The sequence below is a fragment of the Artibeus jamaicensis genome, unplaced genomic scaffold (assembly GCF_021234435.1).
Source record: "Artibeus jamaicensis isolate MK-2021 breed Jamaican fruit bat unplaced genomic scaffold, CSHL_Jam_final contig_387, whole genome shotgun sequence".
In the NCBI taxonomy this organism is placed as follows: Eukaryota; Metazoa; Chordata; class Mammalia; order Chiroptera; family Phyllostomidae; genus Artibeus; species Artibeus jamaicensis.
In genome coordinates, this window is record NW_026521812.1 from 39,871,158 (window position 1) to 39,895,670 (window position 24,513).

General features: G+C 35.4%; 1 protein-coding gene across 5 annotated transcripts in view; it reads right to left on the minus strand.

Annotated features, from left to right (window-relative positions):
* ORC3 (origin recognition complex subunit 3) overlaps positions 1–24,513 on the minus strand; it is a 62,569-nt gene that overhangs the window by 32,484 nt on the left and 5,572 nt on the right. For 4 of the 5 annotated variants that reach the window (XM_053664840.1, XM_053664839.1, XM_053664842.1 and 1 more), the window contains 9 exons: positions 23,530–23,627; positions 20,707–20,851; positions 18,075–18,179; positions 15,108–15,253; positions 13,590–13,723; positions 11,710–11,869; positions 10,182–10,295; positions 6,147–6,280; positions 5,606–5,669 (listed from right to left, as the gene is read on the minus strand). In XM_053664840.1, coding sequence (XP_053520815.1) covers positions 5,606–5,669; positions 6,147–6,280; positions 10,182–10,295; positions 11,710–11,869; positions 13,590–13,723; positions 15,108–15,253; positions 18,075–18,179; positions 20,707–20,851; positions 23,530–23,627 — 1,100 coding nt within the window. The remainder of the gene's footprint in view (positions 1–5,605; positions 5,670–6,146; positions 6,281–10,181; positions 10,296–11,709; positions 11,870–13,589; positions 13,724–15,107; positions 15,254–18,074; positions 18,180–20,706; positions 20,852–23,529; positions 23,628–24,513) is intronic. The other variant, XM_053664841.1, reaches the window with a different exon arrangement.

Consider the following 24,513-nt stretch of genomic DNA (forward strand, 5'->3'; position numbering starts at 1 on the left):
TAACTTTAAAAGAGATTTAAATAAAAACATATACCTTGGTTCTCTTAAATGAAGAATATGGAATTAGTAATTAATTAAATATACTGACATAATGTAACTTCTTATTGACAAGACCAGATCAACATGAATAGCAAATCAATTACTGCTAATATAGATGATGCTGTTGGTGTAGAAATCCCAGTATTAAAATGGACCTAATTGAAGTTATGCTGTTGGGACTTGCTTAAAAAATTTTTTTAAAAATAAAACGTGTTATGTGTGTGTCTATGTAAATGACATTGCATATATATATAATACATAACTTGCAATGGCATAACTACATACAAGGTCTGTCCAGAAGGCATCCAGCCATGTAATATGAAAAATAGAGACAAGAAAGGTATAAGAAGGTACAAGAAACACTGTACAAAGGACAATGACACCTCGGTCCCCTTCAATGTAAACACTTTGGGACCTCACACAGTTCTCCCAATTGCTATCGGCTGCCTCATCATATTTTCCTGAATCTCACTAAAGGTGTGATATCTCTTCCTTTTCAAAAGGGATTTTTTTGGGAAAAGCCAGAAGTTGCAGGACACCAAATCTGGTCTGTAGAGGGGGTGCTGAGTCACCTGGGTGATCTGATGTTTCACAAAAAACCTTGTTGTGATAAAGCTATCACTCATCAGTTGCCCGTAGCTGTGGCCTTCTGAATCATCCAAATAGTTCCCATGGAAGAATGTTCAAGCTTAATGCAAATTTTGATGCAGATTCGTTGCTCTAACTTGCTTAGTGATTTTGAATGGGACAGCTACACAGTACACATGCTCACTCCAGGGCTTCTACTGCCCCCACCACTGACTAGTACAGTGAAGTTGTCATTGTTCACACATGCACATTCCAGTCCACTCTCTTTAGCTGCCAGGTCACAATGATGTCACGCAAACCATTCTCATTATATTAACAATGGCTGGACTTTTTCTGGACAGACCTTATATATTCAGTGGGGTTAAGGGGGTTGTTTCCTTCACTTTAATTGGAGCAGCAGCAGGTAGTGCTTCCTACCTGACTACCTGAATACAAGGCTGAAGCTGCCTTATTCCAAGTAGTTTTCTAAGCATCCTACAAATGACCTTCACTATTACCTTGTCACAGTATTTGAAAACCCCATTTCAGATTTTTCAAAAACTAATAAAGAACCTTAGGCACCTTCTCCTCAGCTTATAATAATTATTCAATTAAGTGTCACAGAAAGGGTGTGGGCTTTGACACCAGGCCTAGATATTAATACAGATCTTCCATTTGCTAATTGTGACACTTTAGATAGGCAAATTACTTAATCATTTTGTGACTCCCCTATCAATACTAAGGGATGTAAAAACATTTGTCTTATGTGGTGGCTGTGACTCACAACAGGCAATTCATAAAAACAACTAATTGGGGGAAAGCTGTTAATATTCTCCCATTTCCCCAAAACATTTGCTCATGAAAAGGAAAATAATTTTTCATTATTTAAAAAACTTTTCCAGTATTTCAAGGCCAAGGGTTTTTATTATTATTATCAGATAATGATGACAATTAGGCAATTAAAATGAGACCACAATTCTCTTAAAACACAATTTGAGGCATAAGTAATAACAAAAATTGTATCATAATTATAGTGAATTTGAAAGTTATTTCAGGCTCTTTTGACTGCTCAATTTCTCATGAAATATAGTTTCCTAAATTAGAGGTTTAAGTTAAAAAAAAAGAAAGCTTAATTACTAAAGAACATTATATGGCAAAAGCATGGTAAAAACATATCCAGTCACTGTTCCTGCTGTTTCACCTAAAGTCTATAGTTGTCTAACATAATTTATTTATCTTTAATTAAACCTATGCATTAAAATAAAATTTAATGAGGAATCTAAATGATTTACACAGAAAAAACTTACTATCAACCTGTTTAATGAACAAGTACATAAAACCATAGCATCCTAGAGCCAAAAGAAACTCTAAACATTATTTGGTTAAACTTCTTTTAAGGGTTTGAAAGCTACTGAGTCATCAGAAGTTTCAAATTAATGGGAGCTGTGTAAGCTTTTTCTGCTTAAACTTAGTAGACTTGATTGTTAATTGTCAATCAACAATTAACAATTGCCACTCTATGTACCCAACTGCACGGTACAGTTGTTCAAGGCACCAACTAGTAAGAAATGAGAAAATGCACGGAATTTTTCGTCTTCATCAGCTGTGAATGACCTTCTAATATTCAACCTTAATTTAAACTTCATAGTGAATTTTCTACAAATGTGCATGGTTTAGTCAGCTTAAAATTTTTTTAAGATTTTATTTATTTTTAGAGAGAGGGGAAGAGAGGAAGAAAGATAACAAGAGAAACATCCATGCACTGCTTCTCATACATACCTGGACTGGGGACTGAACCCACAGCTCAGGCATGTTCCCTGACTGGGACTCGAACCAGTGACCTTCGATTGTGGTACTATGTCCAACAACTGAGCCACACTAGTCAGGGCAGTCAGCTGAATTTTTTAATTTAAAAGTACACTCTCAAAAAGCCCAGTCCTTAAGTTATAAAACACAAAGTTGGCATACAGTTTTAAGCCAGTATTTGATAAACTAAAGGTCCATAATTTTAAGGGAGTTGAAGGTTTTTTTAAACATCTTGAGTCCAGAGGATAGTTAAGCTGAATCACTTGTTTAGGCTGGGATTTCACAAATTAGTTGTACACTTAAGACAATAAGGGAAGGGAAAGATAAACAACATTCCCTTCTGGGGAGTCAATCTAGTTCAGTGGTTCTCAAAGAACAGTCACTAGACCAATAGTATCAGTATTACCTGAAACCCTGCTAGAAATGAAGAGCTATAAACCCAGAAACTCTGGGGATGGAGCCCAGATACCTATTTTAACAAGCCCTCCAAGTGATTTTGATTTGTAAACCACTGGCTCAGTTCATCAAGGTAGAGAAGAAAGTAGATTTAAATAGGGTATAAACAGTCCAGACATAAAGAGTATATATTTCCGCCCTGGCTGGTATAGCTCAGTGGATTGAACGCAGACCTGCAAAGCAAAGGATTGCAGTTCAATTCCCAGTCGGGGCACATGTCTGGGTTGCAGGCCGGTTCCCAGCAGGGGGACACAAGAAGCAGCCAAACATTGATATTTCTCTCCCTTTCTCCTTCCCTTCCCCTCTAAAGATAAATAAATAAAATCTTTTAAAAAAAAAGGGCATATATTTCTCTGGAATAAACTTTGAGCTCTATGTCAGAAATCTGAGTGTAGAAACTAGGTAAAAATTATAAAACTCTAACAGTAGGCACGTCTATTTAACTATATAATCTATATGACTACATAGCAGAATATTTTATATATTATATGTAGTATATAAAGCAGAATATATAATATATAAAACTGTATTCATAGTGATATCTTAATTTTTATAACAGTGAAAAATAAATAGTAGCAATATCATTTACATTTACAAAAGTTTTAGTTCTATTTGCTTGTAACTCACTCTCACTTGCTGAGCAGACTTAATCACTAAACCTAAGAGAAAACTGTACTGGGAATTATTATCCAATTTTATAGATAAGGAAATAGAGGCTTAAATAGGGTTAGTACATGTGGCTCTTAAGTAGCTGCAGTACAAATGCAAATTTCTGAGTTCAAGATAAGGATTTTCCCCCATATCATGCAGCATCTCCATATTACAATGTGAAGTTTTTTCCAATTTTTAAAATTGTGATAAAATACACATAAAACTGATTATCATGTATTTTAAAACACAATGATAAAAATGAAGCATTATATTAAGAACAAAATATTCAAAGACACTTTCACTCTACACTAGAACAATCAACAGACATTCATTTTTTTCATAGACCTCTTCTGTCCTTTGAATTCAGCAGGTGCCCTGCAGATAACTTTTTCAGAGTAAGGTACTAATCTTTTTGACTCCACTACGTAAGTCTCAAGAAAATATGCCTTTAATTGACCACATATAAAGCCTTAAAATGAATACAACAAAGATAACCAATCAACATACGACAAATGCAACCAGAACAAGCACAGTAGAAATAAATGCTTAGAAAATACACAAAAAGTTACCGAGAAGCAGAGATTAGTGTTGGGCTAGACATTCTCTCTATCATCTCAATAGTTAAAGGTACTCTTTAAAAAAAATCTATTCCTGCCTTCTGGAAATATACTCTTGACAGAAAATTCTAGCAGGAAATGCAATTGGCAACTAGCTCACTCAACAGAGAGCTATTCTATCTGATCTTAAAAGGCTTCAGTGAATACACACACATCCTTTTCCAGTAGTTTTTAAATGTCCTCTCTACTAAAATAACCTGCATTAGTGTCTGAGGACTTCCTACACTGCTCTGGAAAGGTTACAGAGATTATTAAAACTCAAGCTAGAGGTAATTTTATATGAAGGTCAAGTGTGGATTCTGAATTAGAAATGTTTAATAAAAGCTATTCTTCACTGTAATGTTGTATGTCAATTGTATTTCAAATAAACCCATTCTCAATATGTTTTGAGAATTTACAAAAGGTAGGTAAATCAATATTTAGAACAATACAGAATGTAGGCCCTCTGTTTTACTCAAAATTTGAAAATACGTAAAACTCACACATAGCACCAGGGCTTAACTTTGATGCCATCTTAATTCTATCAAAATTTTCTAACAAATTTTCCCTAAAAAGGGCATGAAGAGTATAAAAATAAGTGTGACATTATGAATTTCTAATTGTCTATCAGTAAGAGACTTGTTAAATAAAATAAACATGTATTCATTCAATAAAATATTATGCCAGTTTTTATTACTGCTATGTAATGATTTCCTAGATCAGGTGCAAAACAAGACATGGTGCAGAGCATGTAGTATGTAGTATGTAGTATACTTAGTTCTGTAAGACTGGGGAAGAAACCCCCATAATATATACAATTACTTGTATATGTGAAGAATATCTCTAGAATGATATATAAGGAACTAGTAACATTGGCTGTAACCAGGGAGGGAAAGAGAGCAGATATTACCTTAGCCTTCTGAATTACGTATCATGTTCAAGGATTATTTTTTTCAAGAAAAACTTCTTTTGATTACCCCTAAGTTGTCTGGCTAATTCATAATGTTTTAAGCTCATTACTTCTTTCATAGCATTATATTATCAATATATAATATTTTATCAAATCAATATCACCATAGTAGTGGGTCCCAAAGCTACATAGCTTCTATGTGCTTTTATTTATGACAACCTTTAAAAGTATATTAAAATGAAATTGCCTGCAGATTCCAAAACTGTCATGTGGAAAGAAAGCTGAAATCTAAAAGTGTTTTCAAAATACACCATAGGAGAAATCTAATATTCTAGTTAATATTTTCCTCAATAAAAAAGTCTAATCTCTTGGAGGAGGTTTTGTGTTATCTTTAATCGTCACATTCCTATATGATTACTAAGACCTACTACTTCATTCTGCAAAGGATATTAGGATGTACAGATATATTTTATAAAATATAAAAAATATATATTTTATAACTCACTAAATACTACATGCAGATTCTTTTTAATGAAGAAACAAAGAGAATAAAACAGAATAAATACATCCACACTCCTACCTTCAAAAATCTCTCATTGGTCAACAGTGCAACTTGCTTTTCTGCAGCTTGCTTTTCCACGTACCTAAAATATTTACACACACAAAAAGAGAGAATTAAATTTTCTAAATATCTGACTAGCATATGGGGAAAAAGAAATACCTAGACTGGTGGGTCACATGCTTTCATTTCTTTTCAACAATAAATTCAAGATGACAGTCACGATTTATGGTACATTTTAACTCCTTAAGTCAGCCACAGTTCACCGTCTGGAGGGTCTTCATAAACAAAGAACAGAAACTCCAAAAACACAAAACATTATTTATAAAAAGCAACTCTGGAGAGCTATAAATTATGTCCTCCTGTAAAAATATTTTTCTTTATGCCAAATTTTCAAATCCAACACAGAAATCTCACAATTAAAAACAGAAGGGTTTTAATATGAGCTAAAAAATTAAAATTGTTTTTCCCTTCTTCTCTTCAAAAATAGCTGGATCTGAGAGCATTTGTTTTGCCCAAACTCTATTATAAGATATGCTGAATATGTATTTCTTTTTCTTACCTCCTAAATGATGGAAGACGTCGGATGTTTTCACATTGATTATCAGATAAAAAATTTATTCTTCCCTTGGCTTCTGGGAGATTACAGCACAGAACACTGAGGGGCTGGGAATAGAAATGTTCTAATAGAGAAAGCTGAAAAAAATGCAGAGATTAAATACATTCATTACATTTTGGCAGTAAATCTTTTATTTTTTTTATTTTTAGATTTTATTTATTTATCTTTAGAAAGGAAGGGAAGAAGAGAAGGAGAGAAACATCAATGTATGGTTGCCTCTCATGAGTCCTCTGCCAGGAACTGGCCTGCAACCCAAGCATGTGCCCTGACTGGGAATCGAACCACGATCATGTGGTTTGCAGGCCCGTGCTCAATCCACTGAGCTATGCCAGCCAGGGCTGGCAGTAAATCTTCTGCTCAATTTTGCAGTTTAAAAAAACAACAGAAGTATTTATGAACTAATATACCTAATGTCACCAATAACTGCAAACAATACATAAATGGCTATATACCTAAGGTGCCATTTTGTGGACAAGGTCAGTGTATTATAATCTCTGAAGTATAAACCAAAAGAAACTAATGTAAATGGATAAATTAGCTAGTTTCAGAAGAATCTCACTTACATTAACAGAACAAAAAATGTAGTGGTGATCAGACTGGGGTGTGACCTGAGGTTCTAACTGATGCCCAAAAACTCGTAAGAAAATACCAATCTAAAATCAGTGTAAAAACTGGTCTGCTAAAATAAATAAAAATATTACAATGGTAGAAGCTTTGCCTATTGATAAAAAGAATAATGAAAAATGAGGACAGTTAAAGAAAATATATTTTTTTAATTCTTTTACTACATATACGTAGTCTAGTTAGTATCTGATGGATATGAGTATTCTAGTAACTAGAATGCTATGGTCTCCATAGTATAAGGGAAAATGATTTTCCAGATTCTACTGTAACTGGTAAGATAGATCTCCCAACTCTCCAAATGTTAAAAACTTTGACTCTAAGCAACCTTCTCATGACCAGTTTGGTTTTTCCATATACCTTAATACTGGAGAGACAGTTCCCTACATAGTAGATAAAACACATTCTGATCACTGCAAAATGTCATTCCCCATCACAAATTAATAAATTAACATACTAATTTATATATTATCCTTAAGGTATTTGAGAGCTTGATCCTTCCTGAGTAAACTGGTAATTTCTGAACCTACAGAGCTGAAGATCAGAAACCCAAGGTTAGAATAAATCCTCCAAAAGAAGGAAGTACAAGTATAAGGCAACAGGCCAGACTCACTTAGAAACAACTACAGTTTAGCTAAATGCCAAGTGCTAAATTATCTTTGCATATATTAACATAACCTTATGTCTTATTTCTGTATTTGTATATAGAAATATTTCTATAGAAATCTTATTTCTTTATTTTCCAATTATATTAATATAATAATACTTATTCTAAGGTTAATACCACTTTTAAACATGAAAAAATACAAATCAAACATGATAAGAAACTTCCTGGGAAGGAAGAATAGAAGTAAGTCACATGAGCTATAGTAGAGCTATAAATGCAATTAGGACCCAGTATCACCTACCTATTTTGTTCAAGTGCATCCTCAATATCTGGGTCAATTAATAACCTGGTTAACATATACACCTCACGTGGGAAGGACTTAAGCATATGTAGAATAATCATACCCTACTGTACCTGCTACAGAGATCAGGACTTACATTTACAGCGATCTGGAAAACTGGAGAAACAGGGTCTAAATGTTCTGCCACTTATTACCTATGGTGCACTTGGCCAAGCTACTTAACCTAAGCCTGCTTTTTCATGTGCAAAACTAAGAGTAATAATACATATTAATGAAACAAAGGAAATAGTTCATAAGTGCTTAGCACAAAGGGAATGAGTGCTTAGTAAATAGAAACCTATAAAGTCATCCAATCTTATTTGCCTTATTTTACAAACGAGAAAAATGGGACCCAGAGAGATTAAGTATATGGTTAACGTCCTTTTCTTCCCTCACTTTTTCAAAGGTATTTGGGACTAGTTAATATCTTCTGAAACTCTTTCTTCCCTTAACTTCCATGACATTCTGCTTTCTATTGGCTTTTTCTTTTTGTTTTTAGTCTCCTTTTCTATTACTCACTCTTACATGTCAGTGTGCCTGAGGGTTCTACCCTTAACTGCTTACCTCACTCTTCTTGATCCTCATCCTCATTACCTGACTTCAACTACTACTATCTTCTAATAATAAATCCTAAATATTTCCAGTCCAGATCTTTCTCTTCAGTGACAAATTTTTATATCCTAAATATACCCTAAATTAACCTATTCAAAAACAAACCCACCCTTTTCTAACAAACCGGCTTTGATAAATGTTAACATGTACACTTGGTAAATGGTACCAACCTCCAATCCATCTGCCAAACTAGAACCTGTGTATGTCACTTATGCTCCTCTTTTACACAACCTATAATTCAGTTAGTCACCAAATTCTGTTGTTTCTAACTCGTCCTCAAACTTGGTTCCTCTCTCTAGTCCCACTATCACTACCTTAGTTTAGCCCTAGTCATATCTTGTCTAGATCACTGCAACAGCCCTCTGATAGCTGTCTCCCCCTCTTACTGCCTTGGCTTGGAATGCTCTTCCAATTCTGACCTGGGCAGCTCCAGAGTCTCCAGGGATGTTTCTTTCATAGCACTGACTCAAAACTATAAATGCATATTTATTCTTCTGCCTCCTTCACAAAGCTATGAGCCATTTGAAGGCAGACATTTCTTTGTCCTCTGTTCGTCCAGGGCTCAACACAGTGTTTGGTTTTCAGTACACTCTTGATAAATACTTATGAGTGAGTAAAAAATGAGTAAGAAGTAAATTAGAAGTTGTAATAGCACAATAACATTTAACCTCACATACTGCTAAGGTAAACATTTTCTTGCTTGAAAATATATTTTTTTAAAAATCTAAATTAAGCCCTGGCCAGGTTGCTCAGTTGGTCAGAGTGTCTCCCATACACCAATCAATGTTTCTTTCTCACATCGATGTTTCTCTCTCTAAAATCAATAAATATACTCTTGGGTGAGGATTTTAAAAAAATCTAAATTGTAAAAAAAAAAAAAAAAGGCATATTAGCCGTAACAGACCACTACAGTGTTTAATGTGGAAGAAGGGCACCTATGGAAAGTAATTTATAATCATCTAAGAACTACAGAAACATAAGGCAGTATATTGCACTTTTGTATTGAAGGTTACTAATATACAGGCTGTAATCAATTTGACAACTGACATGTGTTCACAGTGACTACTCTTTGCTAAGGTATTTTAGATAGTTGCCAAGAAAGGGAAATAATAGGTTTTAAACAGCAGAATAATGTGGTCCATTGTTAGTTTATAACAGATGTTATGAAGTTAGGTTCGTGAATTTTTTCTGTCAGTTCATGAAACCTTAGTGAAAATACATTCTCAATATATTAAGAACAAGTATAAATGAACACACACATATGTGCAGGGGACAGCTAGCTATCACTCATAGCCTATTTTTACATGATCCAGGAATGTTTTTTACACTTATAAAGGGTTATCTAAAAAAAACAAAACAAAACAAAACAAAACAAAAACAAAGAGTATGCAACAGAAACCATTTGTAGCATGTAAAGCCAAAAATATTTATTTAATCTAGTGCTTTACAAAAAAAGTCTGTTGGCCCTTTATATGTAATATTTCCTAGGTAAAAAGTCCATAAGCTTTCATCGGATTCTTAAAAAAGGTCCCTTTTCCCTCCCACCTCCCTGAACATGCTTAAGAACCACTAGAATAGAGAGAGGCCTTTTTTCATTTAATATCCAATTAGTGTATTCTCTGTATTTTTGCTGCAAGGTAACAAAGCAATGGTAGAACTCAGAATAATATAACTTAATCTACTTATTCTAGAGTTTGCCATTTAAAATGCCTTAAATATCACACTAGTCAGTTTGAAATAACATGCAAATTATTGACAATCAGGGTGTGAATTTTCAAACCCATTAGTGTCTTCTTACCTGAAGTCCTTTTATAAAGTTCTGAATTGAGAAATCACAATACAAAAAGATGCTGATCAAAATCTGTAACACTTTTTCACTCAGCTTAAAGGGAAACTGAGTTGTAAGAAGTAGCTGAAAAGAGATAAATGGGGGGCAGGACACACTCCTTATTAGTCTTTACTCTTCAAAAATATGAAGTATAAATAATGAGGCAAAGAATGAGACTATGACACTAACTATGAAACCTATAACACTAGCTACGTTTTTCAGATCAAACATCGACTAAAATTTTAAGTTAATTTACGCAACAGTAAAAATAACAAAGAAACTATTCATATTCATACCACATGTTCAGAATCAAAGATGTTCATCATCATCTACCTAATTCCTAATTTTAAAATATACTACCTATCAACCATATAACTCCCGTACTCCCATCAGAAGCCACTGAAGAAGCTGCAGGCTTTGGCAATTCTTGTTATCTGATTTCTTTCATCCCTACTAATACACAATAATGAACAGTAAGGACACACTGTGTACTGTTACGTGAAAAACCCCAAGTTAACAAATGTCTATTTAAAAAATATAAAGTAGCAGAATTTGTATTATTCAGCTAATTCTCAATGGCCTATAGTGAAGATTTTACATCTGAAAACGAAGTCACACTAGGCTCTTTAAACAGAAGCATGGTTATAGAACACCAACCGAACTTGGCTACAACAAAGCACTTTTAAATACTATAGCTAGAAAAAATTTCCCTAAAATGTCAGTAAACCAATGAACACTACACCTTTATGGGAAAAAATGTAGAAGTGGTTAGTAAAGAAAGGGAAGGTTGTCATTAGTTCACCTGACACAAGCAACATAAAGCATGTCTTAAAGAAGCTGAGTCTAGCAACAATTCGTGAAAGATCAATACTAAAGACTGTATTCTATTTAGGTAAAAAGGGAATCTATGGTCTGGGAAAACATCATCAGCATGACAGGAAAGAGTTCACTAAAAACTTCAAATCATTTAATATTAAATATAGTCAAACATTGTTATTGTTATTGTTACCAGGAAGTCATTAAATTTTGTAAAAAAATTTTAATGCCCTGACTAGTGTGCTCAGTTGGTTGGGCATTGTCCAGCAAAGCAAAACGTCGCTGGTTTCATTCCTGCTCACAGTACACGCCTAGGTTGCGGGTTCCATCCCTGGTTGGGGTTTGTACAATAGGCAACAGACTAATGTTTTTCTTCCTTGTTCTCTTCCTCCCTTCCCCTCTCTTAAAAAAAATTCCATTCAGTAATAACGGATTGATAGCTACAGATATCATTTTTATAAATTTTATACTTTACCTTATATTTTCATAAATATTGATGGCAATACTATACCACTATAAAACTATTAAATAAAACTATTAAATAAAAGTATTAAAAATGTGAAGGAATATCTAGTTCAATATCATACTTTGAAGAGATGTAGAAATTTATCATTAACATTTATAATCTATTTTTGCAGTTTTCTTTTCATCCTATTTCACTGGTATTTTTTTTTCATTTTACCTTATCAAATACTGTAGTCAGGTGCTCCTTGCAAGACAAGGATTGGAATATTTCTATACACAATAGAGATGATACTGCATGAGGAAGCAACCGATGGATGATAATAGGAGATGTGGCAATTCCAAAAATGAGTATTAGTGGAAATTCGTGTAGATGTTGACTAGTTTAAAAAAAAATACAAGAGTGGGATTTCTTCAACAAATATATTTCAATGTATCATTTCACAATAAGACCTTTATTTTTATGTCTGCTTTATAGACATTGGTTAAGGAGTATCATTCTAGACACTAAAATTTGCTAGGTCACTCATTTTCCTCTGTTAAAGTAACACAGAAATAGTTGGTACATGGGATGACACTCAACTAAGCCACGTGGACAGGGCTGAACATAATTGGTTCTGAGCATTACCAGTAGGAACATGAATGACTTCCACAGAGTAAAACAGTGCTCCCTTTGAGAGCTACTGCAGGTCAGTCCTGTGATCCTGGCTGATGATTTTGCTAGCTCCCTCCTATCAGCTATTGCTTTTCACATCCTAGTTGTGTGCAGTTCCACCTTCATAGGAGTAAAGGACTCCATTATGGTTTTAAGTTTTTTCTTTACTTTTGATGGTAAAAGTGGTCACAAGACTGAGATCCATAAAAGTAGAGCTTTTCTGTAACTATTCTGTACTGTGCACATTTTTCTAGCGAGTTAAGGAGTTCAGTATTAGCACTAAAGTCTTAGGATCTAGAAATCTTAGTTTAAAAATGGGGAAAAAAGACACTATCAAAATAGGAATAATAAGTATATTTGTAAATTATAACAATAGAGATTTAAGATAAATATAGCCATAACTAATTTTTAAAAGATTTTATTTATTTTTACTTTTTACAGAGAGGGGAAGAAACATCAATGGGTTGCCTCTCGCATGCCTCCAACCAAGGACCTGGCCCACAACCCAGTCACATGCCCTGACCAGGAATCAAAGTGGCAACCTTTCAGTTTGCAGGACAACACTAAATCCACAGAGCCACACCAGCCAGGGTATCCCATGGTACATCTTAAAGATATAATTTATTTTGTTTTCTTCAGTATGTTAACTTGATTAATAGTTATGGCTACAAGCCCTGGCTGATGTGGCTCAGTGGATTGAGTGCGGGCCTGTAAACTGAAAGGTCACCTGTTCAATCCCCAGTCTAGGTACATGCCAGGGTTGGAAGCCAGGTCCTTGGCTGGGGGTGTGCAAGAGGCAACCCACCGATGTTTCTCGTCCTTTCTTTCTCCCTCCCTTCCCCTCCGAAAAATATAAATAAACAAAATCTTTTAAAAAATGTACCATGGGTAATGCTTGTTACTGGATTTTAAAATAAGAGTTAGTTACTTCAATTCAAAGTCTCACAGGATCTCCTTAAAGATCCAATGAGATCATGGAAATAGATTCTCACTATATAAAAGAATGTTTTTTAGAAAATATTCTTGCTCAATAGAGCTAACTCAAAACTTCTAAGGGTGGATAGGTAACAGAAAGTAAGAGCTGACAAAAATATCTCAAGCTGCAGTGGTTTATATATTTAATGGGCAAGTAAGAGACAGACTATCTTGGTGAAAGAAACTATATTCTATACTGCCTTACCGTGCTAATTTAAAATTGGCTAATTTTTGTCTTTTGATTCTCATTCTTTGGTCAAAAAGCAAATGAAAATCTGATAGGAAGTCTTTGAACATTCAATTATAAGAAATTTGAAATCATCCTGGTTTCCACCCATTTGGTATTTAAATAAGGATAAAACTACAATTTGTTTTCTCTGGGGAAAAAAAGGTTGTTTTTTTAAGTTAAACATTTTATGTTTTCTTAAAAAAAGAAATTTTGCACAAAAGACAGGTGATACATCATCTACCTGCTGATGATTATGAAGTCTTGTAGTACTTTTGTGGTGAAGCTTTCCATATCCTTTAAGATAAGCACAACGGGAGGAGACTGCCACTGGTTAGAAGAAGTCCTCTTTTTCCCTGGCTTTCCTGGGTCCATCTTCTTTTAAGCCATTGTGGAAAGAAGGAGTTAAAAGTAATCCTTACCAACCAAACAATGCTATACATGTAGATCTAGCTCCCTTTACATTTCACAGTAACTGTTTTTTTATTTCTCCCACGTAATAAATAGAAACTCATTCTAAGAGTTACTAGTACAATCTTTCTAACATGAAAATAATAACCAAGAAAAAAGGTTCAGCAAAATCTGTAACTCGTATAAAATATTTATATTTTCTGCTACCTGGAAAAAATGACAAAAAAGCATGAGAAAACATTCTCTATAAAACTGAATGTTCTGTTGGCGGAATATCATAATTTGATTGAAAGAATTAGCATTTTTAATTAAAAAGCAAAATGAATAAAACTGCTCTGCTACTGTGAAATTTCAAGTTGAAAAGCACCTTAAATATCAAATAGTGCAATCCCAATTTTTAAATTGCACATAGCATTTGATTTCTACAAGATCTAAAATTCTGGATCAAATTAAGATACAATATTAAGCATTACACCCAGTTTAATACCTACATATTGTAAAAGGTAACCTCACTTATGATGACTTCAGCAAATATGTTCATCAAAAAACGTCACTACAGCCCTGGCTGGTGTAGCTCAGTGGCTTGAGTGCTGACTGAGAACCAAAGGGTCACTGGTTCGATTCCTAGTTAGAACACATGCCTGGGTTGCAGGCCAGGTACCTAAATAGAGGATGCATGAGAGGCAACCACACACTGATGTTCTCTTTCTCCCTCCCTCCCTCCCCTTCGCTCTAAAAAAATAAATACATTAAAATAAAACTATATCTACAATATTTTGTCCCATACTATCTGGCTACACAGCATCATAAACGAAGGATGAGGTTTTATGGTGCAGTAACCCATGAATCACTCAGTTAATCATTTTCACCAGAGCCTAACATGGTAGAATGAAACTTCTTTTTATTGAATACACATTACTTAGAGTATTTACTCCCTAAAAATTCTAAACATGGAACAAATTAGATTCTTAAAAAATATATGTATGGCTATTTCTCATCAGACTAAGCTGACAACAGATAGAGTATGATTCTATTACTTATAGCCATTGTTATAGAGACAAAATCTGCAAGAAAACCAATTTCAGATGCTGTTTTTGTCACTAGAGGATATTCTCCCACAAATAAAATGGTCTTGTAGAAACCTAAACTTTTATTAGGAAGTAGGGTGCATACTGATAAAAGAATACTTCTAAAGTCTAATAGCCTTAGGAAAAACAAGAGCTACCATTAAATAGCTGGTGCTGTATAAGCACATCCTTACTAGAACAAAACAATACTATACTTAATATAATTCCAAGCCTCTCCAATCATATGCCAATTTCCTGGGAGAAAACTGTCAGTTTACATTTACCTGTGTGACATTCATATACCAACTGGAAAGAGAATCCATTGAACAACATATCTTTTTCTGGATATCTTTTTCCTGCTCTTTGGATTCCACATCTACATGGCAGTCCATCAACTGTGAGAACAGCTTTTGCAAAAAGTGTTTCATATCTGCAGAATATAAAATAAATCTTATCTCCCCTTAAAGCAATCCAGCATAAAACAAACTGTTTTATATTTTACTGGTTATGCTATTACAGTTGTCCCATTTCCCATTTATTCCCTCCTGCCCCACCCATGTCCACCCACATTCCCCCACTTTAGTTCATGTCTATGGGTCATACATATAAGTTCTTTGGTTTCTATATCTCCTATACTACTGTTAACCTACCCCTATCTATTCTGTACCCACCATTTATGCTTCTTATTCTCTGTACCTTTTCCCCTACTCTCCCCCTCACACTCCCCACTGATGTGATCCCCTCCATGTGATCCCCGTCTCTATGATTCTGTCCTGTTCTAGTTCTTTGCTTACTTTTAGATGTGGTTGTTAATAACTATGCATTTGTTGTCATTTTACTATTCCTATTTTTTATTTTTCTTAGATAAGTCCCTTTACCATTTCATACAATAAGGGCTTGGTGATGATCAACTCCTTTAACTTGACCTTATCCAGGAAGCACTTTGTCTGCCCTTCCATTCTAAATGAAAGCTTTGCTGGAAAATCTTGGATGTAGGTCTTTGCCTTTCATGACTTGGAATACTTCTTTCCAGCCCTTTCTTGCCTCTAAGGTTTGAGAAATCAGCTGACAGTCTGATGGGAACTCCTTTGTAGATAATTGTGTCCTTTTCTCTTGTTGCTTTTAAGATTCTCTCCTTCTCTTTAATCTTGGGTAGTGCAATTATGATGTGCCTTGGTGTGTTCCTCCTCGGGTCCAACTTCTTTGGGACTCTCTGAGCTACCTGGATATCCTCCTGGAAGTCTATTTCCTTTGCCAGACCGGGGAAGTTCTCCTTCATTATTTGTTCAAGTTTCCAACTTCTTGCTCTTCCTCTTCTCCTTCTGGCACCCCTAATTTGGATGTTGGAATGTTTAAAGATGTCCTGGAGGTTCCTAAGCCTCTCCTTATTTTTTGAATTGTTTCATTCTGTTCTGCTTGAGTATTTCTTGCTTCCTTCTGACCCACACCATTGATTTAAGTCCTGGTTTCCTTCCCATCACTGTTGGTTCCCTGTACGTTTCCCTTTATTTCACTTAGCATACCCTTCATTTTTCCCTCTAATTTACGACCATATTCAACCAATTCTGTGAGCATCCTGATTACAAGTGTTTTGAACTATGAATCTGATAGGCTGGCTATCTTTTCATCACTTAGTTGTATTTTTTCTGGAGCTTTGATCTGTTCTTTCATTTGGGTCATTTTTTTTTTTGTCTCAGCAGCATGCCTGTTATATAGTAAGGGACGGAGCCTGAGGTGTTCACCAGGGCAGGGCAGGGCAGGGCAACCCACATAGCTCTGTTGTGAAGCTATATGTGGGGGAGGGGTCCAAGAGAGAACCATGTGGCTTGTTCAGCTCTCTGCTGGTTTTCAATCACCTCCCCCACTTCCCACAAGCAAACTGGGCCCTTCAGGTGCTAATTCCCCGGTGGGTGGGTTTGTGTACATTCTAGGACCCTGTGGGTCTCTCCAACAAACTGTCCTGTCAGGCTGGGAATTTCTCCCACTGCCACCTCAACCCCCACAGGTGTTTTCAATGAGAGGTTTGAGGCTTATTTCCCTGTGCTTGAACCCTGGGTTGCTTGGTCTGTCTCACTCTCCAGTTGTTCCTCCTGGTTTATCTGCACATGAATGTGGAACCAACCTGTTTGCCAGCCACCACTTCACAGGTCCACCAGCCATTGTCTTGCCTGCCCCAGTCCTCCAGCCACCACCTTGTTGCGAGTCCTCTCCACCCAGCTGCCCATCACTGCCCCTCCTACTGGTCTGGATGAATGTTTCTTCTTTAACTCCTTGGTTGTCGGACTTCCATACAGTTTGATTTTCTGACAGTTCTGGTTTTTTGTTTTTAAATTTATTGTTATCCTTCTTTGGAGTGTGAGAGGAGACACAGTGTGTCTACATACACCTACATCTTGGCCAGAAGTCTACAACTGAAGCTTCTTGATCAGTAGATTATATTGAGTAAAATGTGTTTTTCTATACTTAAGATTAATTATTATATCATTTAACATATTACCTATGAATGCTCATTAGTATCTTTTCCTTAATATTTAAATTAAATGATACTAACACTAGGCCAAACTTTATGTGTATTGTCTATAATAAAAATATTACCTAAACTAATGTATCAATATAAAAGCTATTATATGAGGAATAATATATATTTAATTTACTTCTGGACAACAAAAGGTTTTTAAAGCCCCTAAAAATATCAAAAGTATCATTTACACAAGTAATTTTTAATTCCAATCAGTTTATGAATATGGAAGTAATATAAAGCACAGAAACACACCGGTCCAGTTTAAGCACATTTTACTCTACTAGTTTCCACATCCTTTATGACTGAATGGCTTCAGATACCCAAGGTAAGCTCTGGCGATGGGCTATTTTTACTCGTGGTGGCCTTTCAAAGTGGGACAATAAGATGACGAGGCTATAAACATAAGCCTATGTAGTCTATTCTCTGTTGGACTAAACAATAACTCCCAATTCCTCAATTATCAGCTCCTGTGCCAAACCTTCCAACTTAAAATCCCTGGACGATTAATGGCAGTGGAGCAGCTATGGCAGGGGCAGGGCTGGAATAAAGTGTCAGAGTTGTACAATAGTCAAGGCTGTTCTGGGAGGCACTGAACTTCACCCTGCCAAAATGCAGTGGCATACTCTTCCCAGAAATAATAAGGGATAAAGACAACTTGAGAGGGAGAGATGGAGAGGACCAAAGAGATTTGTAACATCTCGTCAAGGTTATTAAAGCATTTATACTTCACCTGGGCAGTCTCTCGCTTGCAATGAGACTACATATGGAGTGACATTATTCTGAAGGGCTTCTGTTAGACTCCTGAATGTTAAATCATGATCTGTTACATTCACACCTGTAGGATTATACATCCATATTATACCACAATTTTTATTATTAATAATTTAACAACAAAAGCTATTTAAGTGAATTACTAAGTTGAAAATATATTACAACATGATTAATAACAGAAACCAAAAAAACACACTGCATAAATGAAGAGATCTCCAGTGATAATAGCTATCTAGAGGCACACACAATACTTATTTATTAGGAAAGGTGTTTAGCACAAATTGTCTTTTTAAAAAAATTATTAGGGCCTGGCTGGTATACCTCAGTGGATTGAGCACAGGCCTGCAAACCAAAGGGTCGCAGCTTTGATTACCAGTCAGGGCAAATGCCTGGGTTGTGGGCCAGGTTCCCAGTGGGGGCTCATGAGAGGCAACCACACAATGATGTTTCTCTCCCTCTCTCCCTCCCTTTTCCTGTCTAAAAATAAATAAATACCTTTCAAAATAATTACTAGGGATGTGCAGTTTACCCCTGAGAACATCTTAGGAATAATTTCATTCCTATGTCACATTAACAAAGAACTCTTTAAAATAATTATTCAAAAATAAGGATTATAGATTCTAGCCTCACTTAACAACTGGGGAAAATCCAATCAGTAATATTATTTATGGTCACAGTAGTAAATAACGTAATAGGTAAAGTGTACACTGAACTGATTTCTGAGGAAAAGAGCCTAAAAACAAATTGCAATTTTAGGTCCTTTAGGTATTTACGAAACCCTGTTTCGAAATTTGTGGAAACTCTCATTTCCACAGATCACAGTTTTAGAGCTCTGCATGTAGTTATCAGAGTTGAGTGAAATTTTCCCCACATACTTTGGAAAAAATTCTATTAATGGGTAACTTCCCTAACATCACAACCTGTAATTTCTAGAAAGTGCTTTGGCACTTAGGCAGGTACCAGTAGCAGACATCTTGAAACTACTTGAGACTTGCACCTATAAAACTTTAACTGCTTATCAGAAAAGGTTCAGATTCATCCAGGCCACCACCAATAATCAACATTTTTTTTCTATGAGAGCCAACACACAAAAATGTTGGCAGGCTATTTTTAAATGCACACACACTAAAATAAATAAATAGACCATATACATTTTAGAAAACAGAAAATGAGCAATTATACTTAAGTATCTTTGAGATTTTTTTAAAGTATCAAAATGATATTCTGAGCATTCACTGTGACTGTGATACTACATCTCTGAATAAATTTAGGAGTTTACTAAATGCTGGCTTATCTTGTCTGACTGAATTTATAAGCTATTTAATACTATGTTCCTTAAGACAATGGAACTGTCTACAAGAAACAAGATAATCAGCATCTTTAACTGAAAAAATGTTCTCCTCAAACCACTGACTTTGAAACACATGATTTCCATTAGCTTCCTTCCTACTTTTGGCAGAAGGCAGAAAAGGAATTTAAACAGTGCTCTCACAACAATCTATCAGCCAGGCCTCTTGACTGTGTTTCTCCCATTCCACCTGCAATTGCTATAACGTGGCAGTACAGAAAGCAGGAAACAGTGCAAGCCAGCCATCGGTTTCTCACCCATAACGGAAGGGGTTGTGAAATTAAGTGGCAGGCTGCACTGAAAAGCTGGTCCACGGCATTATAAATCGTTCCACAGAGTCTTATTCAGAGTGGTCCCAAGATCACTAGCATAGGCATTAGCTTCAGGCCTGTTAGAAATGCAGAGTTTCAGGCCCTACCCCAGACCTATTAGTGAAAGCTTTCATTTACTAAGATCCCATAGAGGTTATCTGTAGGCGTATTAAATTTGAGAAATACTGTCCTGAATATCAAGTAGATAAAGAACAGTATTAGGCAGTGTTAGACTAAAAAATTTCTTATCTCAGATCCTACTAGTATAACAAACTCTGAATAAATATCATATTGAAAGTGCACTTAAGAGTACATTAGAAATCCAAATACATTCAACTTTCTTTTCAGAAGGAATGAAGAAAATCTGCTAATATTCCAAAGAAAAATTTTCCATTACCTAAAATCCAGATGTTTGGTTAAAATGGAATGTTAATGATGGAAATTGAAGTAACTAAGAAATTTAAACCTGCAGTCTGAAAGCAATTTATATATAATTCATCCAAACTGCCTTTTAAACAATCATTAATACAATATAACAATCCAAGATTAAAAAACTATGAACAGGAAAATAAAATTAAGGTCAAAGAGTAGTTGCAATGAAGAGATGATAACAAGATATTAAATCTATTAATATACTGCTGGCTTCTTTATTACCGAATTCAAATCTCGTATATTTATATTTCATAAAATAACTAACCAAGAAAAAAGAGTAACAAAAATATATTTCCCCATCATTTTTCAGACAAAAATTTGGAAGATACTAACTAATCCAAATCAATTTTTTTAAATTAATGAATGTATGACCAGTATAAGGAACTTTTATTGGTTTTGAAAGTATGCCCAATAAACTATAACTGGTTTAATTCTATAAATTATTCCCTGCTATTCTCAACAACAAAACCACCAGTTTAAGAAAACAAACATGTACATACCTAGAATAAGAGCAGCAGTTGGAATTTCTCTGAGTTTTATTTGACAGCCCCAGTCTTTTGAATTCTTCTGGAATCCAGAATGAGACTTTTGCAGAAATTTTATTAGACTGTCGAATAGGTTTTTATTTAATTCCTCTTGCAGTTGCTACACAGAACACACAAAACTTTATGGATTATTATTAGCAATAATCTGATGTGTCTTTCTAAGTTTGGGAAAGAAAACTTTCATGAATTCAATTCCAAAGATTATGTGTAAAACTAAAACCATGATGAAATAAAAAATGTTTTCCCCTTAGATCTCCAATGATTAGTGCTTTGTATTCACTCATTAAAGAATCTCATTTATTCATTCAACAAACACTGACTAACCAACCACCTTACAAATGAAAGACAGCCTGTACCCTATTCACCGATTTTCATAAGTTTTTTTAAATGAACGCTGATATGAGAGCTGTCACAATACATTCTAACACAACTATTTTGAAGGAAGTTAAAGACAACTAAGCACTACTAGAGCTGTTGTACAGAAAACATGTAATGGACCTTTTGGCCAACCCAATACAACACTGTGCTGGTCAAACAAAACAATCCCACTTTAGATGTTGACCCTAAAACAATAAATCTGCTAACAGTAGAGAAATTTTTCAGAACTGGAATATAAAGAGAACAGAAAAAGAGTGTGAAGTAGTTTAGAAATAGCCTGATTTCTTACTTGCGTAACTGAATGGCTAATTTGAAGAATGCCGGGACTTCCGCCAAGATGGAGACGTAGATGGAGGATCCACCTCGCCTCTGTGCACAACCAAATCTAAGAACAACTATTTTTAACAGCAGTCACAACCAAGCCACACGGAAAATCGACAATACGGAGCCCAAAGGACAACTAGATACTCGGCTGGACCGGTACGAGGAGCGAGGCCAGCAGCGGAGCAGGTTAGCAAGAAAAAATTCCCGGGGCGGTGCACGGTGCACGCAGGCAACCGAGGGCGCTGATCGCCAGCGAGCTGGCTGCCGGAGCGCACAAGGAAGAGGCGCGGTGGGTCGATGGGTCGCGCGCATTTACGTGCAGAGAAACCAGTGAGAAGGGAAAACCGCGCGGTGCAGCAGGCTCGCACAATTACAAGCCCGAGGCGTGTGAGTGACTGGATGCGCTGGGCTAGCGGAGAGGACAGCCACTGCTCCCTCTCTGACCCCGCCCCCACACACAGCGTCACAAACCAGCGACCTGGGTCGCCCGTCCTGGTAAACAACTAAGGCTTCGCTCCGCTCACTTAACAGCACGAATAGACCAAAAATGGCTCTAGGACAACTCAGAGCCCCAGAACCGATAGACCTAAGTGATGAAGAAATAGCCAGTCTTTCAGATGCACAGTTCAAAACACTGGTTATAAGGATCCTTACAGAACTGGTTGACTTTAGTCACAAATTAGAGAAACATATGGAAGCTAAATTAATTGAAATGAATGGGGATACAAAAGATACCAATAGTAATGGAAAGAAAATTGGGACTCAAATCAAGGGAGAGAAGCAGAAGGAAGAAAAAAATGATCAAACAGAAAGGAATGAAGAAATAAAAATTCAGAAAAATGAGGAGAAGCTTAGGAACCTCCAGGACATCTTTAAACGTTCCAACATCCGAATTATAGGGGTACCAGAAGGGGGAAAGGCACAACCACCAGTTGAAAAATTATTTGAACAAATAATAAAGGAGAATTTCCCCAAGATGGCAAAGGAAATAGACTTCCGAGAAATCCAGGAAGCTCAGAGAGTCCCAAAGAAGTTGGACTCAAGAAGGAACACACCAAGGCACATCATAATTACATTAGCCAAGATTAAAATGAAGGAGAGAATCCTAGAAGCAGCAAGAGCTAAGGGGACAGTCACCTACAAAGGAGTTCCCATCAGACTGTCAGCTGATTTCTCAAAAGAGACCTTACAGGCAAGAAGGGGCTGGAAAGAGGTATTCCAAGTCATGAAAACCAAAGACCTACAACCAAGATTGCTCTACCCAGCAAAGTTTTCATTTAGAATGGAAGGACAGATAAAGTGCTTCTCAGATAAGACCAAATTCAAGGAGTTCATCAGCACCAAGCCCTTATTATATGAAATGTTAAAGGGACTTACCTAAGAAAAAGAAGATAAAAAAGATGAACAGTGAAAGGACAGCAAACTCAGTTATTAAGAACCACACCTAAAACAAAAGCAAACTAAGAGGATAGCTAGATCAGGAGCAGAACCATAGAAATGAAGATCTCAGGAAGGGTTAGCAACAGGGGAGTGGGAGGAGGGGAAGGGGGGAGAAGGTACAGAAAATAAGTAGCATAGACAGTAGATAGAAAATACATAGGGGGGGAGGGTAAGAATAGTAGGGGAAATACAGAATCTAAAGAATTTGAGACACATGTTCATGAACTAAAGGGGGAAATGGTGGGGGAGGGGTATGCAGGGTGGAGGGGAAGGGAGGGGGGAATAGAGCAAATGTAATGGCATAATCAATAAAAATAAATAAATAAAAAAATAAATAATAAAATAATAAAAAAAAAAAAGAAGAATGCCAGTATTTCAAATCTGTGAGGATATGTAAAGGCCCTTTGCCTTAGCAACTATCATTATAAACATATATTCTAGTACCTGAAACTATGATTAATACTTAGAATGTGAGTGTTTTTTTTAAGGACATACAGATTGTACTTAAACAATATTCCAACAATTCTCGTCAATTCCAATATTTCATCAATTCTCTTGTAAACTGGTGGAAAAGATAGGAAGCAACAAATATGAGATTTACGGTATTAAAGAAATGTTATTAAAAAAAGTATTCACCTCTGTTTCAGATTTCATCTGCTGCCATATCAACTGATAAGTTTCAAATCGAAGCTTACTGTCCTCAGACTCATTTTTTCCTTTATTAAAATACTCCTCTGAAAACAGAAAGAATTAAGTCAATGTCTTTCTTATATAATAAAAGTTAGAAAATCTCTCTACAAAGTCACACAAGAAGTAATGGGGTTGACATTTTTTTTATATGTCTCAACTATACATTTGGGGCATGTAACATTCAATATCTTTGGGGACAAGTAACATTCAATATCTTTGATATTTAACTTTATTTATATATCTTATATCTTACTCTAATCATTGTATCTATAAGATTAAATAGCTTTTTAATTCTTAGAATGTATTTCTATTATTTACTTCTCAATTTGTTGTTATTCAATGGTTTCAACTTGAAGCTTAATACTAATATATTTTCATTATTTCCTCTTCTAAGGCTTTGTATACCTTGCTTCATATATTGGCTTTGAACTCTCCTTTATTAAATGATTCTTACTACTACAACTGTTGTTCATTTGTTCAGCTGACATAGTTCTAGCCCAGACTTTTATTTATTCTGTCTGTATTATTTTATATACTTTTGGAATGTTTTCCTCCAAATGGCTAGCCATTTACCAAAATACCAATTATTGCAGTGGTTTTCAAACTTTTGAAAGCATGATCCACATTAAGAAACACATCTTACATCATAATCCAACACACATACATATAACAGAGATAAAAGTCCCACAAAACAATACTTACCCTTATCATGTGACACCAAATGTTTTCTTTTCTATTGTTTTTTAAAACTTTCATGACCCACTAAATTGATTTTCTGACTCACACTTGGGTTATACATATAATCTTTAGTTTAAAAAACATTCCTTTTTTCTACTGATTTGGGATGCCCTCATCATCTAAATACCCATATACACACTTGAAGCTATTTTTGAACTTTTTTTCCATTCTCCTTAATCCAACCAGACTAGT